Below are 21,224 nucleotides of genomic sequence, written 5' to 3'. Positions count from 1 at the left end.
GGATGAGATCAGCATTTTCATAGCTGATCTCACTTTGGAAATTTATTTTCCTTCTAAGGTAGATACTGAGAATCATCACACAGGAGAGTGAGAGTTTATTAGGAGGACTTAATTAAAAGATAGATGAGTAGAGGCTTGATCCAGTTACTATTTGGGAAGTCAATGAAATGATTTTAGCATGAACTGGAAGCCAACCAGATATGCAGAATGTGTTGTGTGATTATAGATCACTCAGATGATATTTGCTACAATTGTCTTGTGCTTGGACATTAGTCCCATTGGTATTCTACTTCGGAAGTGTTTAAGTCTTCACTTGTCATACTGGGAACTTTATTCCAGGATGTAACTTACTGAAATGTAGAAGTTCATGAAAACTCTCTCTCTTTTCTGGAAAAGCCAGCCTGCCTGTTTGGTTGGAAAAAAAAAACAAACAAAAACCAAAAAAAACCCAAACAAACAAACAAACAAACAAACAAAAAAGCCCCAAAAAACAAAAGAAGAAAACCCAAACAAACAAACAAACAAACAAACAAAAAAAAAAAAACCCCAAAAAAACAAAAGAAGCTTTTTGTTTCCTGCAATAGCTGATCATTGTTGCACATTATATATCTTCATTAATTTTCTGTGTTCTTTGAGTGAAAAGAGGCATCTACAACATATGAATTTCAGTAAGAATTACTGCTGTCTAAAAAAATAAGGAAAATTCCTCCTTACTGCATATATTTGGGAAAAAAAGAACCCCAAACCAAACTATCACACTCACAGACCATGAGTGTGGCACTAAAGGGGGTGAGGGAGGACCTGCTTTTCAGGACCCCTGAAACCTCTGAGCTTTCTTCTCTGCTCAGTTTCCTAAGCAGAGTTTCAGGTGTTAAATGTGCTTGTTAAACAAGGGGGTTGCATTTCATTTTCCTGTATGGGTACTTTTAACTTCATTTCCCTTGAGTTTTGGGATAAATGAAGATCTATTAAGATTCTTTGTGCTGCTTCAGATTTGTAAGTCTTACTCCAAGGCTGCAGTGCTGTGTACCTCAAGGTCTGATATGCAGTAGTTGTTGTAGCCTTGCTAAAAAAGACATAATAATTCAAATAACTGTACTTTTATTTCATCACATCAGGCCCAGTGAGCTCGTCTTTGAGGAGGATGGATATAAACAAATCATTTGGCTTGCTAGTACATCACTCCTCTGAATCCTGAGATACCTTTTAAAGACCTTCTCTCTTTTAAAACAGAAGCCTCAGTGGGAGCTGCACCAGCAGCATTTCCCTTTCACATTTTGCTGCGTGTATTTCTGTGGCTATCTGTACCATCTAACAGTGCTCAGAAACACCTTTGAAGCTTATAGACACATTAGAAATATTTATTTGAGTAGCTAAGTGTAGAATCCTGATGAACTGCTGGTTCAAGTTTTTTAAATTCCCAATGGATTATTAATAAAAGTGGGGGTGGTGGAGGTGGGGGGAGAAAAAAAAAATCTGCAAGTTGGTGAAACTTCAAATGACACTTCAATCAGCAGATGAAACATGAGAAATCCCATTGAACAATTAACTTTTTTTTCCTCTTAAATAATATTGATGAAAATCAGTTCTGTATATTTAGAAGGCTCTCTTGCCAGGCCAGCAACAAAAGCTAGTCCTAATCGTGCAGTAATTACTAAAACCAGGCATGATGATTTGAGATCCTACCATTGTAATGAATGAATCAGCCTGCTTGGGAATTTCAGTGTGATACCTGCTCTCCAGGCTGAATTAAAAATAGCCCAAGAGAGTGATTTCTTTGGCTGGGAGGACAGAAACCCAGTCACATATGCTAAAAATTCCCAGTCCTTCACCAGCATGCCAAATTAAAATCTTGTGCTGCTCTTTTGTTTCAGAGGAAGTAAGATAGTTATTTAATAACCATTTTGTTGCGTGTTTCTTCACCATTTCATTTTAATGCTTTGTTGTGCTGTACTCAGTTTGTTGACTTATGCAGTTGGGGATCTGGGGCTTGTTTTGGTTTTGGCTTCTGGACAAAGTTGTCTGTTTGGATCCACAGCTGATTACTAAGGGTTAAATTGAGATTTATTAATTAGCCTTCTCTCCCCACCAGCCCCTTCTTTCTAGAGGTCCTTCAGTAATTTCACTTTTAGTCAGACTTTTGGACACTGTTTCTTCAGAATTGGTGGTTATGTGATCCCTAAATCCATTTTAAAAGCTTCCAGTTGAGCAATTATATTCCAGTAGCAATAAATTAGTCTCGGCTCTCTGGGGCTAACCTGTGGGATTAAGCCATTGATGCTCTCCCAGCATGACAAAAGACCCCCTGCGTTTTAATTTTGTTCTTGAGGAAAGTATTGCCTATTGATGGATATTCCTTTCTGGCTTGTTGCCAGTTATTATAAATACAAACCCACATAAGCACACATCTTTCTTTTTCCAAAGAATATGTACAGTAGTTCCTGTTAAACAGTATTTTATAGGAAGGCAGGCACAAATTGCATATTGCCTTCTATAGGATATCTTCAGCTTAATTATATTTCTGAATTTTCTCTGTATTTGCAAGGTAAAGACAATGCTTGCTCCCTCAGGCTTATTTTTAAATGAAGACTCATAAATAGAATAAAAATCTAAATTACTTTGATGGACACATATTGTTGTCCCCTCAGGTACTGTGCTTGACATTGCCTTTCTGTGTGGTTTTAAATAGGCTATTTGCTGTCACTTAACTACTTTAAATAAAGACTGAGCAGGATATTATAAGTATGTGTAAGTATAGAGAAGAAATCTCAGCTGGCAGTTATAGAAGTCCAGGGTCAGTATGATTAGGTGAAAAAAACAAATATTAGGTTCAGCATTTTTATTGGTATGTCTGCATTGACACATAATGATTCCAGGATTTTATGATTTGTGGGTGGAGGCACAAGTCTTACAAATAACATCAGGCTTTAAACACTTCAAGGAATTTGTGTGTGATGCTAAGATGTTGTTATGAAAATGCCTGTCCCTGGTAATGTTAAACCAGTCATTCTGGTGACATAAACACAGTAAGGTACCTGAAACATTTTCGTCAGCTTGAAAGGAAATTGGCATAAAGCAGTTGTTTCAGTCCATATATTCTGCAAACTCCATTAGGTCCAAATATACAATTATTTACCTCTTTGGTGGCTAACAAACTTGCATGTCTAGCATTTATATATAAGTATGTATTCATATACTGTGTACAGTGTTATAGTTAGAGATGTTGAGGAAAAGGGTAATCAGTTAATAATTCCTCATGTAGTATGCATGGCCTCATCTTCTCTTGTCTGGTTTAAAAGATGTCTTTCTCAGTTTTTCCACAATCCAAGGCAAGCAATAAATCTTAAATACATGGCCCCACATATAATTATGTTTCTGCTGGAAGCTACTGCTGCAGCCCTGTCCATGAGTGGAAATAGGAATTGATTTATATGTGTACTGTGTGGTTCTTGCCAAGCTGCAAAATGTGTTATTGCAAACTGAGGTACAAGATTTGCTCCTGACTCTCCCTGTCCTGTTCCTCCTGGCATAGACTACTGAAATCTGTACTCCTGGCTGTCTTTTCTACAGATGTTGCAGCCTTTAGAGATAGTTCATGCTCAATTGGAACATCTGGATTTCTTCCTACAGCATGAGCTCTAATGGGTCAGAGCAACTAGCTGACCCTGCCAGTTATATTTTTTTGTGTTATGATCTTCATTCTGATTTATGTCTCTTTCTGTCTGGTACAGGGCTATTTCCATCAGTCTTTTTTCTTACCTTCTTGGTTCTCCTGAGCCTTTGTTTGCAGTTGTCCATAAATGGCTCTGGTTTAAATATTCATAATTTAAATATATTTTTATTTGTGCATTTCAGCATGTCCTGTGAAAATGTAACTGTTCTCAGCTTCTTCTAATATTTGAAATATCACCTTTATTTTAACTTTGTCTTTTACTCCATATTACTACATTCCCAGTAATGCACATAATTTCATCTTTATGCCTTCATGCATTTATTTCACAATTGAGTTTGTTTACTGTAACTCCTATTACTGGTAGAATAAGTGGAGCAAATGCTTGCATCTGCCATGCCTGCATTGCTTATTTGCATCCGTGCCTTAAAAATAAATCTATTAATGAGTGCTGATTTGCTTCTTAATTAGTGATGCTGCCTTGAGATAGCTGAAGTCTTTTGAGAAAAGCATCCTGAATTTTTTCTCTCTGCCTTTTTTCTTCTGCTTGCAGTGTTAGAGGTAATATCGATTTGCATGAGCATTTGACAGAAAAAAACCTCATCTTTGGCAATATAAAAAGACACTTGCATCTGCCCCACTCTTCTTTAATCCAGGAACACCAGTCTGAATGACAACATGTTGTCAACCAGACAAAAACTGTCCCTATCTCTTAATTGCTCTCAAAATCTTTTACTTCAGGCAACTTGGAAGCCTCCTGTAGTCTGCTGTGACCACAGGTGGAAGGAACTTCCAGTTTTTTCTTATTCTATCTGATATTGCTGCACTGATTTGTTCTCCCTGGGCACCTTTTCTCTTCCTAGGGCCAAAAAGTGTTGAGAAGAAACAGGCAGACCCTCTTGTTGAGCTTTGTATGCAGGCAACAAGAACATTTACCCTTCTCCCAGGAGCCTTCAAGACTTCAGCTCTTACCCATCTCAATTTTGAGCCTCCCTTTCTCTTAGGAAGCAGAGTACAGCAGTCTTCTGGGCATAATAGATGGATATTTTTGAAGCAAAACCTCAACTAACTAAGCCCTACCCCCACCAGAACATTTTAAAATGTGCTTTAGCACTGCAGTACTGAGTCAGGGTATGTGGCTTGGGATTTGGGTACTAAGTTTCCTAGGGCAGCCCAATAATCTCTGTAAAAACATGCTTATGTTTCAGCAAAAAATATAATTAGTTTGCCTAAAAACTTTAAAAAGATATTTTAAAAAGAATGTGACACATAATGGGATGCTGCAACATTTTTCCGTGCTAAGTTTTCAAGAAGATGTCAGTCAACTTTGTAGCAATTATATAGTTTAAAAAAACCCAGATATGATAAAAATACTCTATTTATTAAACCAAGGGTTTAATGGTGGTCTCCATAACATTGAATTGAAAATTTTGAAATACACTGATTGTTAAATGATATCATCTGAAATCTCTGGAACTTAGTAATTTATGGTATTCATGTATTCCTTGCTGTTCTGTAGCACTGTGAACATTGTCCTTAACTAATGGTTGCAGTTTTTAATGTTGAATCTGTTTTTGTCAGATGAGTAATTTTGGCATTTAATGACTAATGTGAAAATTAAGCATCTGAGTCGAAGCCATAGGGTAGTTGTCAACTGATGTCTTCTGTAAGCATTAATATTTATCACTGAACTGGTTACAGCTTTAGGATGGTCTGAAGCACGAAGGGTGCGGAAGAATTCGGAACATGCAAGGATTAGGCAGCTCCTCTGTGGTATCCATATCAGGCTTACTGCACTTAAGTGAAGCTACTTGAACTTTAGCAGTAGCAGATCAGTGCACACTGCCTCTTGCTAAGCAGTAGCTACATTTATTAATAGTAAAATCCAAACCCAACTGCTTGTTAGACAAGCAAAATATCTGAAAAGTAGGATAAAAATGCTTTAGGTTTTAGGTGGCAGTTGTGTTAACAATGTGGTCTTCCCTGGCATGTTTCTGTTTTCTTTCCATTGGGAGATTGCATCAACATCTGTGACAAGGACAGGAGGTTTGAGGGGTTTTCTGTGGGGAGATGTGTTGGATTGCATGGGCAGTCCTGCATCCCCATGTTACATGATGCAGGAGAAGCTGTGGTGTGTGAGCACCTGTGTGCACCTAGAGGTGTCCAGCCAGGAGGTTGAGTGCCATAGAAGTAGGTGCACAGTAAGTAGGCAATGAAACTGTGGTAGTAGATCCAGCTATGATGAATCTTCATGTCACTGACTCACTGGGGTTTGAAGTAAGCAGTCTTTGACTTTAAGGTGAAAACCTGCTGTGGTAGTCCTTTTAAATTTGTCTATTATTACTGGAAGCAAATCAGAGCCAATGTCATGCTTTTAAAATCCCTCTCCTACTCACTAAAATTGGTCATGCTGCTGATGTGAAGTTGAATTAAAAGTGGATTTCAGCAGATATGTTAAGTAAGAAGTGATGTGTTTAATATGGTTGAGAAGGTGCTATTTTTCATTCCTCATTCAGTGAACAAGCAGGTGTGCACCAGACAGAATAATGTTATGCCAAATTAAGGTCGTCTTTTACACATGGCATTGAAAATTGATTATTTAAATTAGACTTTTTAGTTATCAGACATTAAATATAGCATCAGCATTTCACTCTACTTCATGTCAGTCTTGTCACTTAATGGTTTGATAATATGCACAACTGTGAACGGTTAATGCAGAAACTTCATTAGCATGTTAAAATTCATGCTAGAAGAATGTCACTTTCATAAGTGCACTTGTAATTTATTGTCTCTATGGTCTTCATGATTCACACAGGGCAGGAAAACATGTATATTGTAGGGAGAACACGTCAAGAGTTTTAAAATCGTTGAGGCAACAATTGCCACTCTGACCTACTTCAGCATGGAAGTGTGCTGATGAAAGGTAAAAAAGATTCAACTGAATTGAATTTATTTTTACTTTTGCCATTCAAAAGTAAAAACGTGAGTCTTCCATTTACTGAACCGTAGCAGACCACTATAGCTGATCATAAGGTAGTGCCTTTATACTCAGTTAATTGAGCACACCTTCCTCATTGCAAATGACTGTAGTAGTACCCAGAGGGGACAAAAAATGATTAAAACAGCATCAAAGAGAATAGAAGTTAGCAAATTAACACACTCCAATCTCTTTCCTTTGCAGTTCTGCTGGAAATAAGTGGAAAAATCTGTATATATACATTTTTTTAAGTGATGATGCGATGCACATTTCCAGTGGCTGTATCATATGTATTTCTGTGTGGCATTGCCTTGGTAAGACTCTAGACTCTTGTGTAAAGAATGCAGGAGCAAGTTAGAAGCCTTTATAAAAGCATTGGAGTAGAGTGGATTGGAGTGGATTGTTTTAAAATTATCTTAGAGACAACTCAGTTGATTCTAGGGAAGACAGATAGGAGAAACCTTTGTGTGAGGTAAATCTTATTATAATCCTGAAAATCCTGCAGATTCAAATAGCTAATAATTTTTATTTAAATTTTCCTTATTTGTAGGGATGCAAATTTGTCTCAAGTCAGTACTTTGTTCCTGGAACTTCTGACAATTTGAGCAACAAACTCTACAAAGCTTTGACCTAAAAAGTGCAATATTTCCCCAGGTCATAGTTAGAAGTGAAAAGCTGGATTTTATCTCATGGTTATTATCCTGGTTTAGAAGAGGGAAATGAATAGCAAACCAAGAGTGATAAAAAAGATTGTTCTTGATGAGGTTTTGACATGCCAGCAGAAGTCACAAGAGGGACATTTCTCATTGATTCTGTGATTGTGCATATTACCAGGTAGTTTTTTCTAATATAATGTTTTAAAACAAATAGTTCTAAGATTTCTGAACAGTCTAGTGAACCCAGATGGAACTCAGTAAAATGTTTGGTTGTGTTTATTTCCAAGGCTGTGAGGCTGATGTCACTGTAGTGACTTATTACCTCCTTTTGTTTTTAAAATAGCCAATAATGTACAGAAGCCTGTACTGTCCTCTGGATGATAGGGAGAACGTCACTGAATGCAAGCATGAGATGGGATGTCCTATGTTTGGTTTCTTTTACTGGTATTTTTAGATTTTTTTGGCCTAATAAGCCTAAATATGGTTTTATTGATGCTGAATACACACTTGGGAATTCAGATGACTGCGTGATACATAGACTGTGTGCTTTGATACATAGGGCAAGCAGGAACATTTGTGTAATCAGTGTGGGGTGATAATAAAGCCTGTCTGGTATTGTGTATTATTTTTCAAAAGTGGCTATACTAATAGAGCAGTATGAGCTTGATAAAGGAAAGACACATTAATTCAGGTTTGCTTTCAGCTTTCTTCTGAAATCATGTCAACTCCTGTTCCAGATTATCTCAGCCTTTTTCAGACTTTTGCTGCCAGGAGAGCAGAACCAAGAGTTTTGTGCATCTTCTGTAAACTAAAAATTTCTTTGTAGCTTTCTAGTTCTGTGTAGCCTTCTACTTCTGTATCCAGGGCCAGGTCCTCTATTCCCAAAATACAACATGAATTAAGGGATCTCAAATGAAGAAAATAATTTAGAAATCCCCCTTTGCCACCACAGAAAGTCTTAAAAAAGGCCATCACAGGCATCATTGTTCTGTCCTTTTGGCAAGCATCCTGTCATTGGGGTCCTCAGTGCCTTTGCAGAGTCTGTGTGTAAATGGTACATTTTCTGGAGAATCTCCCTAGGCATGTTGTGGATTTCTGCTTTTCACTTACCCCAGTATCCTTTGCCAGAAACTCTCTACCATCTCTGGTAATGGAGGGCAACTGTGTCGAGTCATCTGATCTTTACACAGATCACTTGCACATTAGTGTTCCCCTTCATCCTTAGACTGGAGGAGCTTTCTGAACCTAAGTCAAACAGTGTCAGCTGCTCTCAATCCCACCCTTTAGATGTGTTTTGCATAGCCTGTGTCAGTGTCTAACTTACAAGCTCGTTCAGAGGCCAACAAACAGTGAAGCATTCTGCAGCACCGGGGCCACCAGGCAGCCATCGTATGCCTGCCTTTATGGCTCTAGGTTGTACACTCACCCAGACTCATTGAAACGCCAGGAAGGCTGGGCTGTTCATCCACACAGCTACATGTCTCTCAGAAAATATTGTATTTTAAAACTACTATGGGCATTTGGTCGAATGTTTCATATAGCTCAAATGGTTATCCAGGCATTACACTTGAAGGACTATGTAGGTGCTAACCCACCCCTTTCAGGGATTTCTCTTGTATGTTTTAAGAACTGCTAATGTGCTTTTAATATCACAGTCCATAAACCCTGAATTAGCTTTGACCTGCATGAATTTTTCTTGCTGACAATGAAAAGTATTCATTAAAATATGTTGCTCATTAAAGTGAGAGCTGCACAACAGTCAGGGAAAAAAGGTATTTTAATGACTGAAAGAAATAAGTGAGACTTGAAGCCACAAGTATTAGAGGTATTTTTCGCTGAATGTAAAGTGTTGAGCTTCCTAATTTAAGCTTTGCTGAAAACCTGACTTCTAGGGACAAATCCCTGTCCTGTTTTCTGTCTTTTTCAATTCTCACCACAATGACCTTTGGCATTTTGTGAGCCTAATTTTATTATCAAAACCTTTGTTCTTACCAATAAGCAAGAAACTGTACATAAATGATGTCTTAGTGAATGATGTCTTAGTTTATTTATTGCAGGTTATTCTATACCCATACAGCCTTGTGTATGACCATGCAAATATTAAAATTACCAATATAAAAGCTAAAGAGCTGTGAATCTGTGTTGATTTTACCGTCACAACCAACCTGTTGAAATACATTTCGTATTTGCTATTGACTCCAGCTGCCATCCTGGGGCTTCTGGAAATGGCAGTTCCATTGCTTGTTCAAAACAAACCCTGAAAAAGCCCCAGGCTGAGGTTTCATGGTGATTGGAATTGAGTGAGGTGGTGGAAGGATCAAGTAAGAGTATGACCATGACAGGAGGTACATCGATTTCAGACTGGGTATGTGGGTAAAGATTGATGGTGCCTCATCCAGGATTCATTTTTGTTCTTGCAAAGTTAATGCAGGCAATCCGTAAAGAAAATGGGTTTCTTGGAGAAGGCTTTTCTCAAGATCAGAGGAGTGAACTTGACTGTGAGAGGGCAGAAGTGCTTTATGAGGAAGCAGAAACAGTTTTTTGCAATTCATCTTTTCTTTTTGTGGGCTGGGAATCCATTGGAAATGGAGAGACCTCCCTTGGTGTTTTCTTGTCCCAAGCAATCACAAAGGGCCAGTGCTTTGCAGAATGCTTTGCTGCCAGATGTTAGGCTTGTGTTCACGTAAATCTTTTCACATTTAAATTACCAAATAAAAACAAAGGGGAAGAGAAAAAGAGAAAGTAAAAAAACAATAATTGAGTTTACCCTATAATGAATTCAGGAAGTTTTTTTTTTCCCCTTCTCTTCCATGAGCTTCCTCCAAGGAGGTGTGAGTGAATTAATTAACTTTTGGGGAAGTACTTAATGAGCGCAGCATGTCTACAAGTTTGGAATAAAGCTACATTCCAAAACTGTCCTCAAGAGCAGATGTTTGTTCTGTTTAGCTGTGAAGTTGTTGGGCATTTTTTTAGCACATATGTCAAATCACTTGACTCTTTTCACTAAAGCCAAATGAAAGACATTAATAAATATATTTTGAGTTATTATAAAGATTACAGCGCTGTAACCTACCATGATAATTGAAATTTCTTTGCATATTTAAAAATAGTGTTTGAAGTTAAATGCCATTGACTTAGCCTGGAAAACTGGTTATTTTGCCCATCTTTTTATTTTAAAAAATGTATTATTTTGAAGTAACTTAATATAATTAAATTGATATTTTCAGGCTGTAATGAAAGCTATTTCTGCTGCTTGATCTTATTAATATAGTTTTTATGTACCATGAATTCCACTTTAACCACAATTCAAAAAGGAATGTGCATGTTACTTATGACTTTCCTGCTATTCTTTGTTCCTGTATTTTGCTCTTAGGTTTCCTCAGCACATTGTTAGACCCTACCCTGGCAAGAAGGTGATTGATATGGCTCTTTGTGCCCTGGCTAAATAGCTAAACATAGAGTGCATTGTGTCTGCACTCAGGGAAAAAATGAAGTGCAATTAAATTCATTTCACCTTCAGTAACATGACATTTCTGTTTCTTTCATGTCAGCCTTTATTCTCTTCTATAATCAGATTTTGTAACCCTTTTTATAATGTCTCTTCACTTCAGTAATCACTGAATAAGATGCTTGTGTTGCAAGTTAATTAGAAATTCTCGTGTGCCTGAGTTGACTTTTTCCCAATCTTTGGTGTGGTTTCCACATCTTCCTAGAGAGCACGTTTCGCTGTCCTCTGAGCTGTGAGGCACGGAGTCCATACCTGCTCTCCGTGTTTGTCTTTGGAAGGAATTTTTGTGTTCACATCTAGAAACTGAAGTATTTCTTAAAATATATCAGGTGAAAGGAAGGGTCTCTCTACACTGGGATAGGTTCTTCATAACTGTGAAGAAAACTCCTGGGTGTTTGTTCACCCTTTGTGTTGACAAAACCCATGACGGGTGACACAGCCCTTGACAGCAAGTGTCTGAAAGGATGCGGGAGGTGAAAAGGGGAGGACAAAAGATCCTCTTCATACAGCTTTTTGTTCATCATTGCAAATTACAGAATACACAGTAGTAATGCTTAGGTTTAGGAGTAAGCATTTATAGAGTCCAGGGAAGGACTCTAAGAAACCAGGAGATGGTGAGTTAGGTTTCTGTCTAAAATTACCTTAAAGAGTATTGCAAATAGGTTTCAAAAGTCGTCTTTAGGTTCAGTGAGAGTTATTATTTCCTAATGAAAAATACATAAGAAGCTCCCATTAAAATAGATTTCGAACGATAAAACCTATTTTACTTGCAGATTTCCTTGGGTACACAGGCATTATTGTTATACTATTAATTTCTTCTTTGTTTTAGCATCAGTGTTCCATCCCCCAGCCTTATCTTCCCATCCCTACCCACCCTGTACTGTTGTTTCCTATAATTAGTGAAGATACACATCTGTCTTCAGGCTACCACCTAATCTCTAAGGCCACATGGGTAAATGGAATATAATTATAATTTGGTAGAAACCAAGCCTTCTGCACATGGTTGTATCGCTCTCACTCTTTTTAAAGCAGTCAAATTGAATCTATGGCATAGTAGGGCTTGGAGGTTGGGTTTAGTCCTTGCAAAGTATATTTCAGATGGAAATTTCATTGTGTTAAATTTGGGTGGGAATTAGCCAGTTTGGGAGGAATTTTGACACAATGTTACCGCAATGTGCAAGCACCCTGCATATCGTGAAGAAATCACCTGTGGTTATATGCAAAATATTAACAGAGGTCATTTTTTGTCCCCCTCTTTTTCAGTTATTTTTATTTCAGTTGCTGCGAGGACTGTCTTACATCCACCAGCGTTACATTTTGCACAGGGACCTGAAACCACAGAACCTTCTGATCAGTGACACGGGGGAGTTAAAGCTGGCAGACTTTGGTAGGCAAGCAGTTAATTACAAGTATCTTATAATGTTGTAGGAATGTCAGACAGATGGTTCCATTGATTTCTCTTCCCCCCCACCCTATTCCTTAGACACACCTTCTTCATTGTAGATAATTGCACATTTTTCTCCTGAGTGAAGAAATTGATTATGGTCAACAAAATGCTTGATTAAAAGGGAGCAAGTGAAAAACAAATACCTACTCCAGTTCTCTCAAGGAAGATAATGCTGAAAGTATTTCCATTTTATTTGCCACAAGATCTCTGAATTAGAATTAAAAACCTTCAAAAAGAAAATAAAAAAAATAGGGAGAGACCTGAGGAAATACAAACTGTTTGAAAAACACTATCACTTTTTGGAAGCAGCTCTAGGGTTGTGGAGGTCTGAATTAACTTTCATTAAATGGTCATTGAAAGAGACTGAAGGACACAAGAATAAGTGTTCCTTCTGTAGAATAAAGGACATTAGGATCACCTGGATTGCTTTCAGTATCCATTAGTTCTTTCTGGGGAAGCCTTACATGGAGTATAAAGTCAGGATAAATTATCCACTGAAATCTTAGCCTTTGGCCTATTTTTAAACTTTTAAGCCATTTTCTAGTGGCTACACCAAGGCAAGTACTCTTTCTTCTGAAAACCATTGTGAATGCAGATGTGGAAAATGGCAATATTTTTCTTTAGTGGTTTTCAGAAAAGGTTGTAGGAATTTCTTTCTTTCCTGTAGGTCAGCTTCTCAGTTACTGATTCCAGCAGTACTCCTGAAGCAAGCTGAAAATATGGCCTATTGGCTTTTTAAAAATGTCTTTTATTTTATGACTGCTATCCACATCATGCTTCACATTTCATGCAGCAGCAGTAATGAGGAAGCCTTGTGTGCTAATTGGCAATTTCACTGTTAATGTAGTCGTGAGGTTTTGTCTTTTAATTAGCGTTACTGCAATTAACAGCTCAGTGTGTATTTGCTATGCTGGAGAAGGGAACAGGACTTAAGGTGGACACAGTCCACAAGGACTTGATTGGCCTTTGAATTTTAAGGCAATTAGAGAAATAGTATTAGAAGCACTTGTCTCCTTGTTTACATGTTATTCTTTGCTATCATTTTTCAAAACTTGCTGTTTTTTGAAATAAATGCTTAAAAACCCCATTCCTGCATGTTGCATTTTATTGTGAGCTTTCATCTCTTAAGGATATGAAAGAGGTGCACCATTCAGTGTTCTTGTAGTGAAATATGAATTGACCCTCTGTTGAAGGTGTTGCGCTGTTTATTAGTTTTGTTGTATCATTTATATGTACAGAACCCTGAGAACTAATCTGACTTCCAAGTATCCCCATATCATAAATTTTTTGGGAGATTGTAACAATTGTTCTCTAGCATTGGTGGATGCTGGAAACCATAACAGATCTCACAAACTCTTCTGTATGTAAAATGTTTCCTATAGTGTGGGAGTGGGTTGGTAAAGCTCTATGGCTTGTGTGCTGAGGAGAGGGAGGCTGCAAACTTTTTGCTGTGTTTTTAAGAAAAAAGAAAACAACCTGCCTTTCGCCAGCACTATTAAATGCATTGCTGGAGGTGTGAACCGATCAATGAGAAGTCCAATTCGGACACAAGTTGACTCTGTCTGGCTGTGTTTGCCTCGTGTTGCCATAGAGCAGAGGACAGGGTGGGAGGATTGTTTGTGCCTTGCTGTAATAGGAAATGTAACTATCTATCACTTCTAATGAAGTTGTTGCCACATTGTAGCCCCCGGCTAAATAGCCCAGAGATGACATGAAAGGCAGGATTTTTTGAGTTGGCAGGAGTTTAAGGTTGACCATTGTTCATGGTTTTGATAGAAGGACTAGAAATGTGTAAGTACAACCAGAAAGAAATACACAGTGGTAGAGACATGAATGTATAATATTGTGCAGAAGATATTTTTTCCCTTTTAAGTTTCCCCTGATATATCAGAAACATGGACAGGAAATTATATATCTCTTTTTTTTTTTTTTTCTTAAAGCTAGATTTTCTTTCATGGCTCATGACCTCATAAAACTGAGAACCAGATGGGTTAAATTTCTCTTCTGAGAACCAAGATGAAAAATTAGAAGTGTTGAGGTTAAAGTCTGAAAGGTCGTGACTTCTTTCACTGGAAGCATGAGAAATGAGAGCACACCTGTGTACTCTTCGTGTGCCCCTCTGCATATTTACTTATTTAAATGCTTATTTTTATAGGCCATCTTCCACCTTCCCAGTATGAATGACTCTTCTTAAACAAGGTGTAAAATAAATTCCTATTTCTCTTTATGTTTTTCTCCCACAAAGGACTGATTTGCAATAATGTGCTTGGAAAGGAAGTCAGTTTAGATTGCATACTTGATTAATTACGTGAGGAGTAGTGTGAAAATTAGAAGGATGGTTGTTTTGCTTTCAAATGCACTCAAGGCAGGAGAGAACCTATCAAGAAATCACAGTCTGTTAGAGATAGGATTGACTTTGCTAGCATAATAAATATAAAATCCTGGAGCAAAGGCCTTTTAGTCTCTCAGGACAAGACCTTCAGATTTTGGCTTCATAAATTTGCCAAAAAAATCAGCATAATCTCTGAAGTTTTTCATTTGGCATCAGGCTTATTTAATTTTTTCACTGTAGGATACTTAAAAGCAGGCTAGTGGATCATAGTTCTTGAATAAACAAGGAAAGAGAAAGGCTATTCATGTCTGCCAGTGCATTGCACTGCAGCTGAAGTGGAATCTTTGAATAACTGTGGGCATGTGTTTTTCTATAGGAGGGCTCCCAGACATACATACTTCACTGTGTGGGAGTGTCTTTGTTCAGATGAACAGCGGTTTGCTTTTCTGTTCATTGTGCTCTAGCTGCTAGGAAATGAACGTTTATGAGAAGACTCAGCGGTCAAATGAAAAGGGAGAACAGAAAATAGAGGCTTTATCAAATTAAAAATGAATGAGCTATAAAAAATGACTTTATTGAGAAGATATAATAAGGGAGACTACATCTTGAGTAATTGTTGCTGTGAAAAATAGTCCTTGAACACCATACTCGTGTTCTTTATTAAATCTAATTAAGATTCCAGAGGAAAGTAAAGTATATTAGGAATTCTTATGGAACGAAGTGCAAGAATTATTTTTGATCCTATGGTGTGAATTTGGCTGTCTATGAGTTTGTTTGTTTCCCCTCCTGCATATATCAGTCTTAAGCAGAAATAAAGTATTTTAAACTTATAATGAGTAACACCATAAGAAACTTGCCTCAGCCTTCAACAGTAAGATTAGTAATCCTCAGGGGCACCACCCCCCTGAGCTGGTAGGCGTGGACAGGGAGCAGAACAGAGCCCCTGCAATCCAGGAGGGAGTAGTTAGTGACCTCCTATGCCATTCAGACACTCACGAGTCTATGGGTCCAGCTGGGATTCATGTGAGGGTATCGAAGGAGCTGGCAGAAGAGCTCATCAAGCCACTCTCCATAATTTATCTTTGCTCCTGGTTAGCTGGGGAGATGATTGGAGGTTAGCAAATGTGAAACCTATCTACAAGAAGGGTTGAAAGGAGGATCTGGGGAACTACAGGCCTGTCAGTCTGACCTCAGGAAGGGGCCTGTAAGCATCACAGAGTCCAGCTCCTGGCCCTGCCCAGGACAAACCAAGAATCACATCATGCTCCTGAGTGCACTGAGAAAGCCAGCTCATGTCATCGTCAGGCTGCTCTCTGTGATCTTTGACAGACTGTAGATTGAGAGATGTTCCCAATAACTGGACAAAGGTTATTGTTTTATCCTTTTGCAAGAAGGGCAAGAAAGAAGGTCTGGAGGACTGCAGCTGGTCAACCACTATCCTACAGAAAATAATGGAGTGAGGCTTCTTGTAGGTGTGAGGAAAGTGTTTGCCAGTTTTAGTCAAGGTAAATCATGTTTGATCCATGGGATTGCCTTCTATAATGGAATGAGGAGCTTTGCAGTCTCCCAGTGCCTTAAGAGTTGGTTGCCAAGAGCATGGTGGTGCTCTTTGCTTGGGTGCTCAGTGGGAGGGTGAGGGATTATGGTCATAAACTGAAACACAACTGGCTATAAGGAAAGAAATGTTTGGTATGAAAGTACTTCAGCACTGGAGCAGCCCAGAGATGTTATGAAATGTCTGTTTGCTTTCCTTACTGTACTAAGCCTTGAGCAATCTGGCAGATTGAACCAGGCAAATTCTTCTTCTTGTGTGGTTCTGTGACTCATTAAATACCATGCTTGTTTTGTTTTGTTTCTTAATGATTGGAGATTGGTATTTAGTTATTGTATATGCTGATATAAATCAAGATTGGCTAATCAATTATGTTTGCATGCAGATTATCATACTTGATAAACTCCAGCACCAAGTCCCTAAATAGCTGACAAAAATCAGATAGGAGGTGAGGCCCGCCTTCTGTGTGGGACTTTCCAGGAAGGATTTACTCTTTTCCTGCCTTTCATATTCTCTGTAAAGTGCCTCTAGCAATCTAATATTCTGACACCTCCAAGAACAATGTGGACCCTTATTCTGATCATAGCACAGTTACTCTTACATACTATTTAGGGACTTTTTCTCTCTGGGTTGAAAAATACATAGTTATACTTGTCATCAGATATTTTCTGATAAAAGATTTACATAGCTTTGAGGTGACATCACCCACCTTTCAATGCACTGAGGGTATCATCAGGTCATGTGTGTCAAGAACAAAACATTTAGGCTTGACTAGCATGTGACACAGTAAAAGCACTTCTGGGGCTGTGAGAGAAAGTGGCCAAGTGACTAGTAGGGCTCTTGGCCTGCTTAACCTCCGAGATAACCACCTGCTGCTGGGGTTTGCTTCTCAGGGAATTACTCATTTGTGAATCTTCCCTGCAGCTGCCTTTCCCTTTCATCTCTTCTGTTAGACCTTCAACAGAAGTATGCTGCTTGAAGTGGGTGAATGTGAAGATTCAAGACCTGTTTGGTCTCTGTTTTGGATTGTGCAGTTATTGTAAGTGCAAGGACCTTCTGTGTAATCACATCTTTTAATTAGATGCCTTTCTTTTTAGTATGTATACTGCCTTTTTCTCTGTGCTATGACTCCAAGACAGGGTGTATAAACTATGAAGGCAACTGCCTAGTTTAGGTACCTACACAGCAGGCACGCAAGTGCAAAGTACAATTTCAAAGTATGGAACAGCAGGTCTAGAAGTATTGTTAGCTTGAGTGTAATTTGCAAGGATAGGAAAACTTGATGATTTTCTAAATTGAAAAATATAAAAAAGACTTGAATAGATGCTTCCCCTCCCTCCCAATCCCTGCTCTAATTTTTGGTAATTTTAGTCCTTTTAAAAAATCTTCAAATTGCAGTAACACTACCAACAAATTCTAGTGTTGCAAGGTGAGTAACAAGGAGCATCAGGAACTTAGTACTGTAATGCTTAAATGCTTGTTTCTGTAGCATGAGAGTAGCTTTTTCTCATCTGTGGGAATGGGCTTTGGAGAGGAAAAACAGCATGACATCTCATGCAAATGTCTTTCATTTAGTCTCAAATAACACTGACCCTGAAGGTTTTCCCAACAGTTTTGTGTTGTCTTTGGGGTTCTCTGGATGAGTGAGGATCTGCAGGTCTGTATTATGGTGAAAGTCCTGCCTTAAGCTTTTGGAATTTGTTAATATAAAGCCCTCTAATGTAGCAAAAGAATCAAGTCAGTGTGATTCAACCATGCATCCTTCTAGATACATAGAATGATAAATAATAGATAGCAGGAGCAAAGAGACTTGAGGATCAAAATAAAGGGAATTATACTCAATGGACTTGCAGTTTAAAACTTCAGCTGAGTATTAGAGAGGATGTTTCCACGCATTTCCATATAGACTTTTCTGTGGAGAGCATGACGGGTATGTCATGAGGGACAAGGTTATTCCTGTGTAGCTTACCGTTAAAATAGAAAAAACTATGTTGACAAGTTGAAAAAAAAAGTAGGTTTCTTTCTTCACAGTAAGAATCCCAGAAGGGTTTCTTTATAATGTTCTGTATAAAATTCATATGAAAAGTGAATAGCATAAAAGATTGCTTGCATGGATAACTGTGATGTTTTCCCATGTAAGTGTTCCGCAGAGTATCAGTTCTTGGAGATGCTGATAAAAGGAGTTGTCTCAGTGCCCAAAGAGCTGGTATTATATTGTTGGTGAAGCTTGACGGAATCGTTAGCAAAATTCCTCTGAGTGCCTGTACTTATATAGGCTGGCTCCCTTTGGTTGCCTGGCTTTAAGTGAGACTCATCTGGGGAGCCTGATGCAGCCATTTGGGGTGAGCTGTGGGAGCAGCCCGGTCACCCCCGAGGCAGCTGGCCCAACACAGCTCCTGCCCTCCACAGCAGCCCTTCTAGCCCCTAGAGAAGGGCTAGAAGCTGACTGGGTGCTGGTTATCAAAGGCTGCTGCTGTTAAAGGAAACCACTTACCCCAAACATAGGTCCACAAACCCCTCTAACACCCTGCCTGAGTTGAACATGGAAAGAAAAGATGTTTCTTTCCATATTCTTGTGGGAGGTTGCTGTTACTCCAGGTGAAACCTGTTCCTTTCTGATAACAGCCTTTGAAATCTGAAGAATTGGTTCTTTTACGTCTCAGGAAGAACAGTAGTGGGCTTCTTTGAGGACTCTAGTTGTATTAAATATCAAGAAAGGAAGATGACTTCAGTGGCAATGTTGAGAGGAAATTGAAAAAAAGGAAGTGAGAACCTGGAAAATGAACCCCAAACTGCTCAAACTGGAGTCACCTTGCAGTTCTTTATAAAGTACTTTATAAAGTAGTTATTTTTGTGATGAGCTGTAAATTCCTCATTTTCCATGGAGAGCAGAAGCTGCTATTGCTGTGTACAGTGGCAGCTGGGGCTGGGGCAGCAGAGCAGACTCTGTGTGTTTGTCCTGGAATAGCCTCAATGACCTGTTACTGAGTCAGGGTAAAGAGCCCTTGCTGTCCACACTTGCTAGATCCAGGCAAAGGCCAGAGCTTAGGAGCAGAGCTGTTAGGTAGCTATGGCACCTTTAAATCTTTTTTCTTGGTGGAAAGATAAAAGTTGTAGGCTGCAAAAGCTGTAGGCACTGTGGACCCAGTGACATGTGCCAGGCTGCCATGTTATTTATTTTGCTTTCCGAGGATAAAAGGTTTTCCCTGCACCCCCAGACCTTCCTTCTCAGTTTCTAATGCTGTAACTGGCTGCTGTCAGTTACAGGGAGTAGCCAAAGCTGCACCCTTCCCTTTCCCTCCCAGGAGCAAGGGCTTCATATGCTGTGCTCGTGATCTTCTGCTGTGATGCCCAGACCTGTGGTGAAATGGGGAGGGAGATGGGTAGTTGGCAGAAAATGTCAAACAACAGCAGTGCAAAGACCTGATTTCTGGCATTTGTGCTAAAGAATTGTTTCAGAGGCGAAGATGTAGGAGAAGGTGTGGCGTAGTGCTGCTGGTAATGTTCCTTTCTTCTCCTATTTATTTGGTTTGTTGTTCTTATCATGAATTGCCATCTAATTTGCTTCATCTTTCTGATAGTTTTATTGAGGTTCCAGTTAAATCTATACAAAAATTGCCGTCTGAGAGTCAATGCAGTAAGAATCTCTCATGGGCAGAAATTGGGTTTCCTAACCTATGAAGAAAGAATAGATTTGACATGAGTTTACTATCTGGAGACAGCAATTGCAAAAACTGTAGGGAGATTCAATTGTATTCAACTAAGACTTTAACTTCTCTCTGCCAATTGTTAAAACAAAGTAGAGCCACTTATTAAATTCTTGTCTATGCCAATCTTCACTGATCGTTTTTTAACAATTGAAATTAAAAATCTTTAAATAGGAGGCCTTTCAGTTTTTACTAAAGCAGATGCTGTAACTTAAGCTGTTCCCACTGAGAAGCCCTATGTAGGATTATTGACTGAAAAGGAAAATGTTTTATTTTTTAAAAAGCGTGAAGGACCTGGAGATTGGTGTGACTCACTTAATGGGTCCCCTGTTAAACGCATCTCAGATTACTTAGGGTTCAATGCAATTCTCTATTGTTACAAGTGAGAGTTATATCAAGCCTTTAAATAGGAGGAAAGCATCTTAATTATTCATTAAGGGTAATAAAGGAAGTTGGTTATGACACCATTAAAACAACTGTGATGAAAAATCTGTTTCAGTATTTTGTGCTTAAGAAGAACATGGGATTTGAATGTCATCTATACTGCAGCCAGCTCAGTGCAATGTTATTATGGTAATCATGATTTTTATTTCTATTGCCTTATATTGCCCACTTAAGAGTGAGCTAGACTGTTATGTGACAGTGGCCCAAAAGACTTGGAGAACTGTGATCTGCTGTCTGTACAAAAGAGATCCATCCATCCATCCATCCATCCATCCATCCATCCATCCACCCACCCACCCACCCATCCATCCATATGAATCTGTAGGTGTATTTAAAACAAATATTGTTTCATTGAAAAAAGCCTTATTCAGTCATGTGGTGATGTTCTCTCTGTTTTATATGAGAACATTTTCCCTTCCTACACCTCTGCATGTCCTTTTGATTATCGTGGTTACAAGCACCTGTATTTAAAATATCAAACTTTCATTAAAACTTAATTGTTTTGAAGCTTCTTTGCTTGTTTCTGTTACAGGAGTTACAGGGAAAAATATATAGAAAAAGGTACTGCTCATGGTCAAGCTTTTGAATATAGGCCTCCAGGTAGCTCCCTAGTACTCTTTATCTTCTCTTTCCTGGTCAGAATCCTGATTATGATTCTGTTTTATGTTTCCTTATTTAAGAGAACATACTGTATGATATAGTGAGAAAATTATGCCAGGTTTTAAAATTATTTTAATGTCATTGATGTGTTAATAGTTATGCAGATTTATTTTACACAGGAAATAATCAGCTACATAGATATTAAAGGTTAACTGGGAAAGGTGTGGATTAAAGAATAAAAAAATTCGTCATCAGTCTGAACAAAAATATTGATATGCAAAGAAAAACATTAATGTGAACAGAACTGGCAGTTCATTAAGAGAAATGTGCC

At 38.5% G+C, this 21,224-nt stretch overlaps 1 protein-coding gene across 4 annotated transcripts in view; it reads left to right on the top strand.

Moving 5' to 3' along the window:
• Positions 1 to 21,224, top strand: part of CDK14 (cyclin dependent kinase 14) — a 315,608-nt gene that overhangs the window by 149,627 nt on the left and 144,757 nt on the right. For all 4 annotated transcript variants that reach the window (XM_041408676.1, XM_041408674.1, XM_041408677.1 and 1 more), the window contains one exon: positions 12,075 to 12,198. In XM_041408676.1, coding sequence (XP_041264610.1) covers positions 12,075 to 12,198 — 124 coding nt within the window. The remainder of the gene's footprint in view (positions 1 to 12,074; positions 12,199 to 21,224) is intronic.

The sequence above is a fragment of the Onychostruthus taczanowskii genome, unplaced genomic scaffold, assembly GCF_017590055.1.
Source record: "Onychostruthus taczanowskii isolate IOZ18803 unplaced genomic scaffold, ASM1759005v1 scaffold3, whole genome shotgun sequence".
NCBI lineage: Eukaryota > Metazoa > Chordata > Aves > Passeriformes > Passeridae > Onychostruthus > Onychostruthus taczanowskii.
This window is presented reverse-complemented; position numbering and strand designations above follow the sequence as displayed.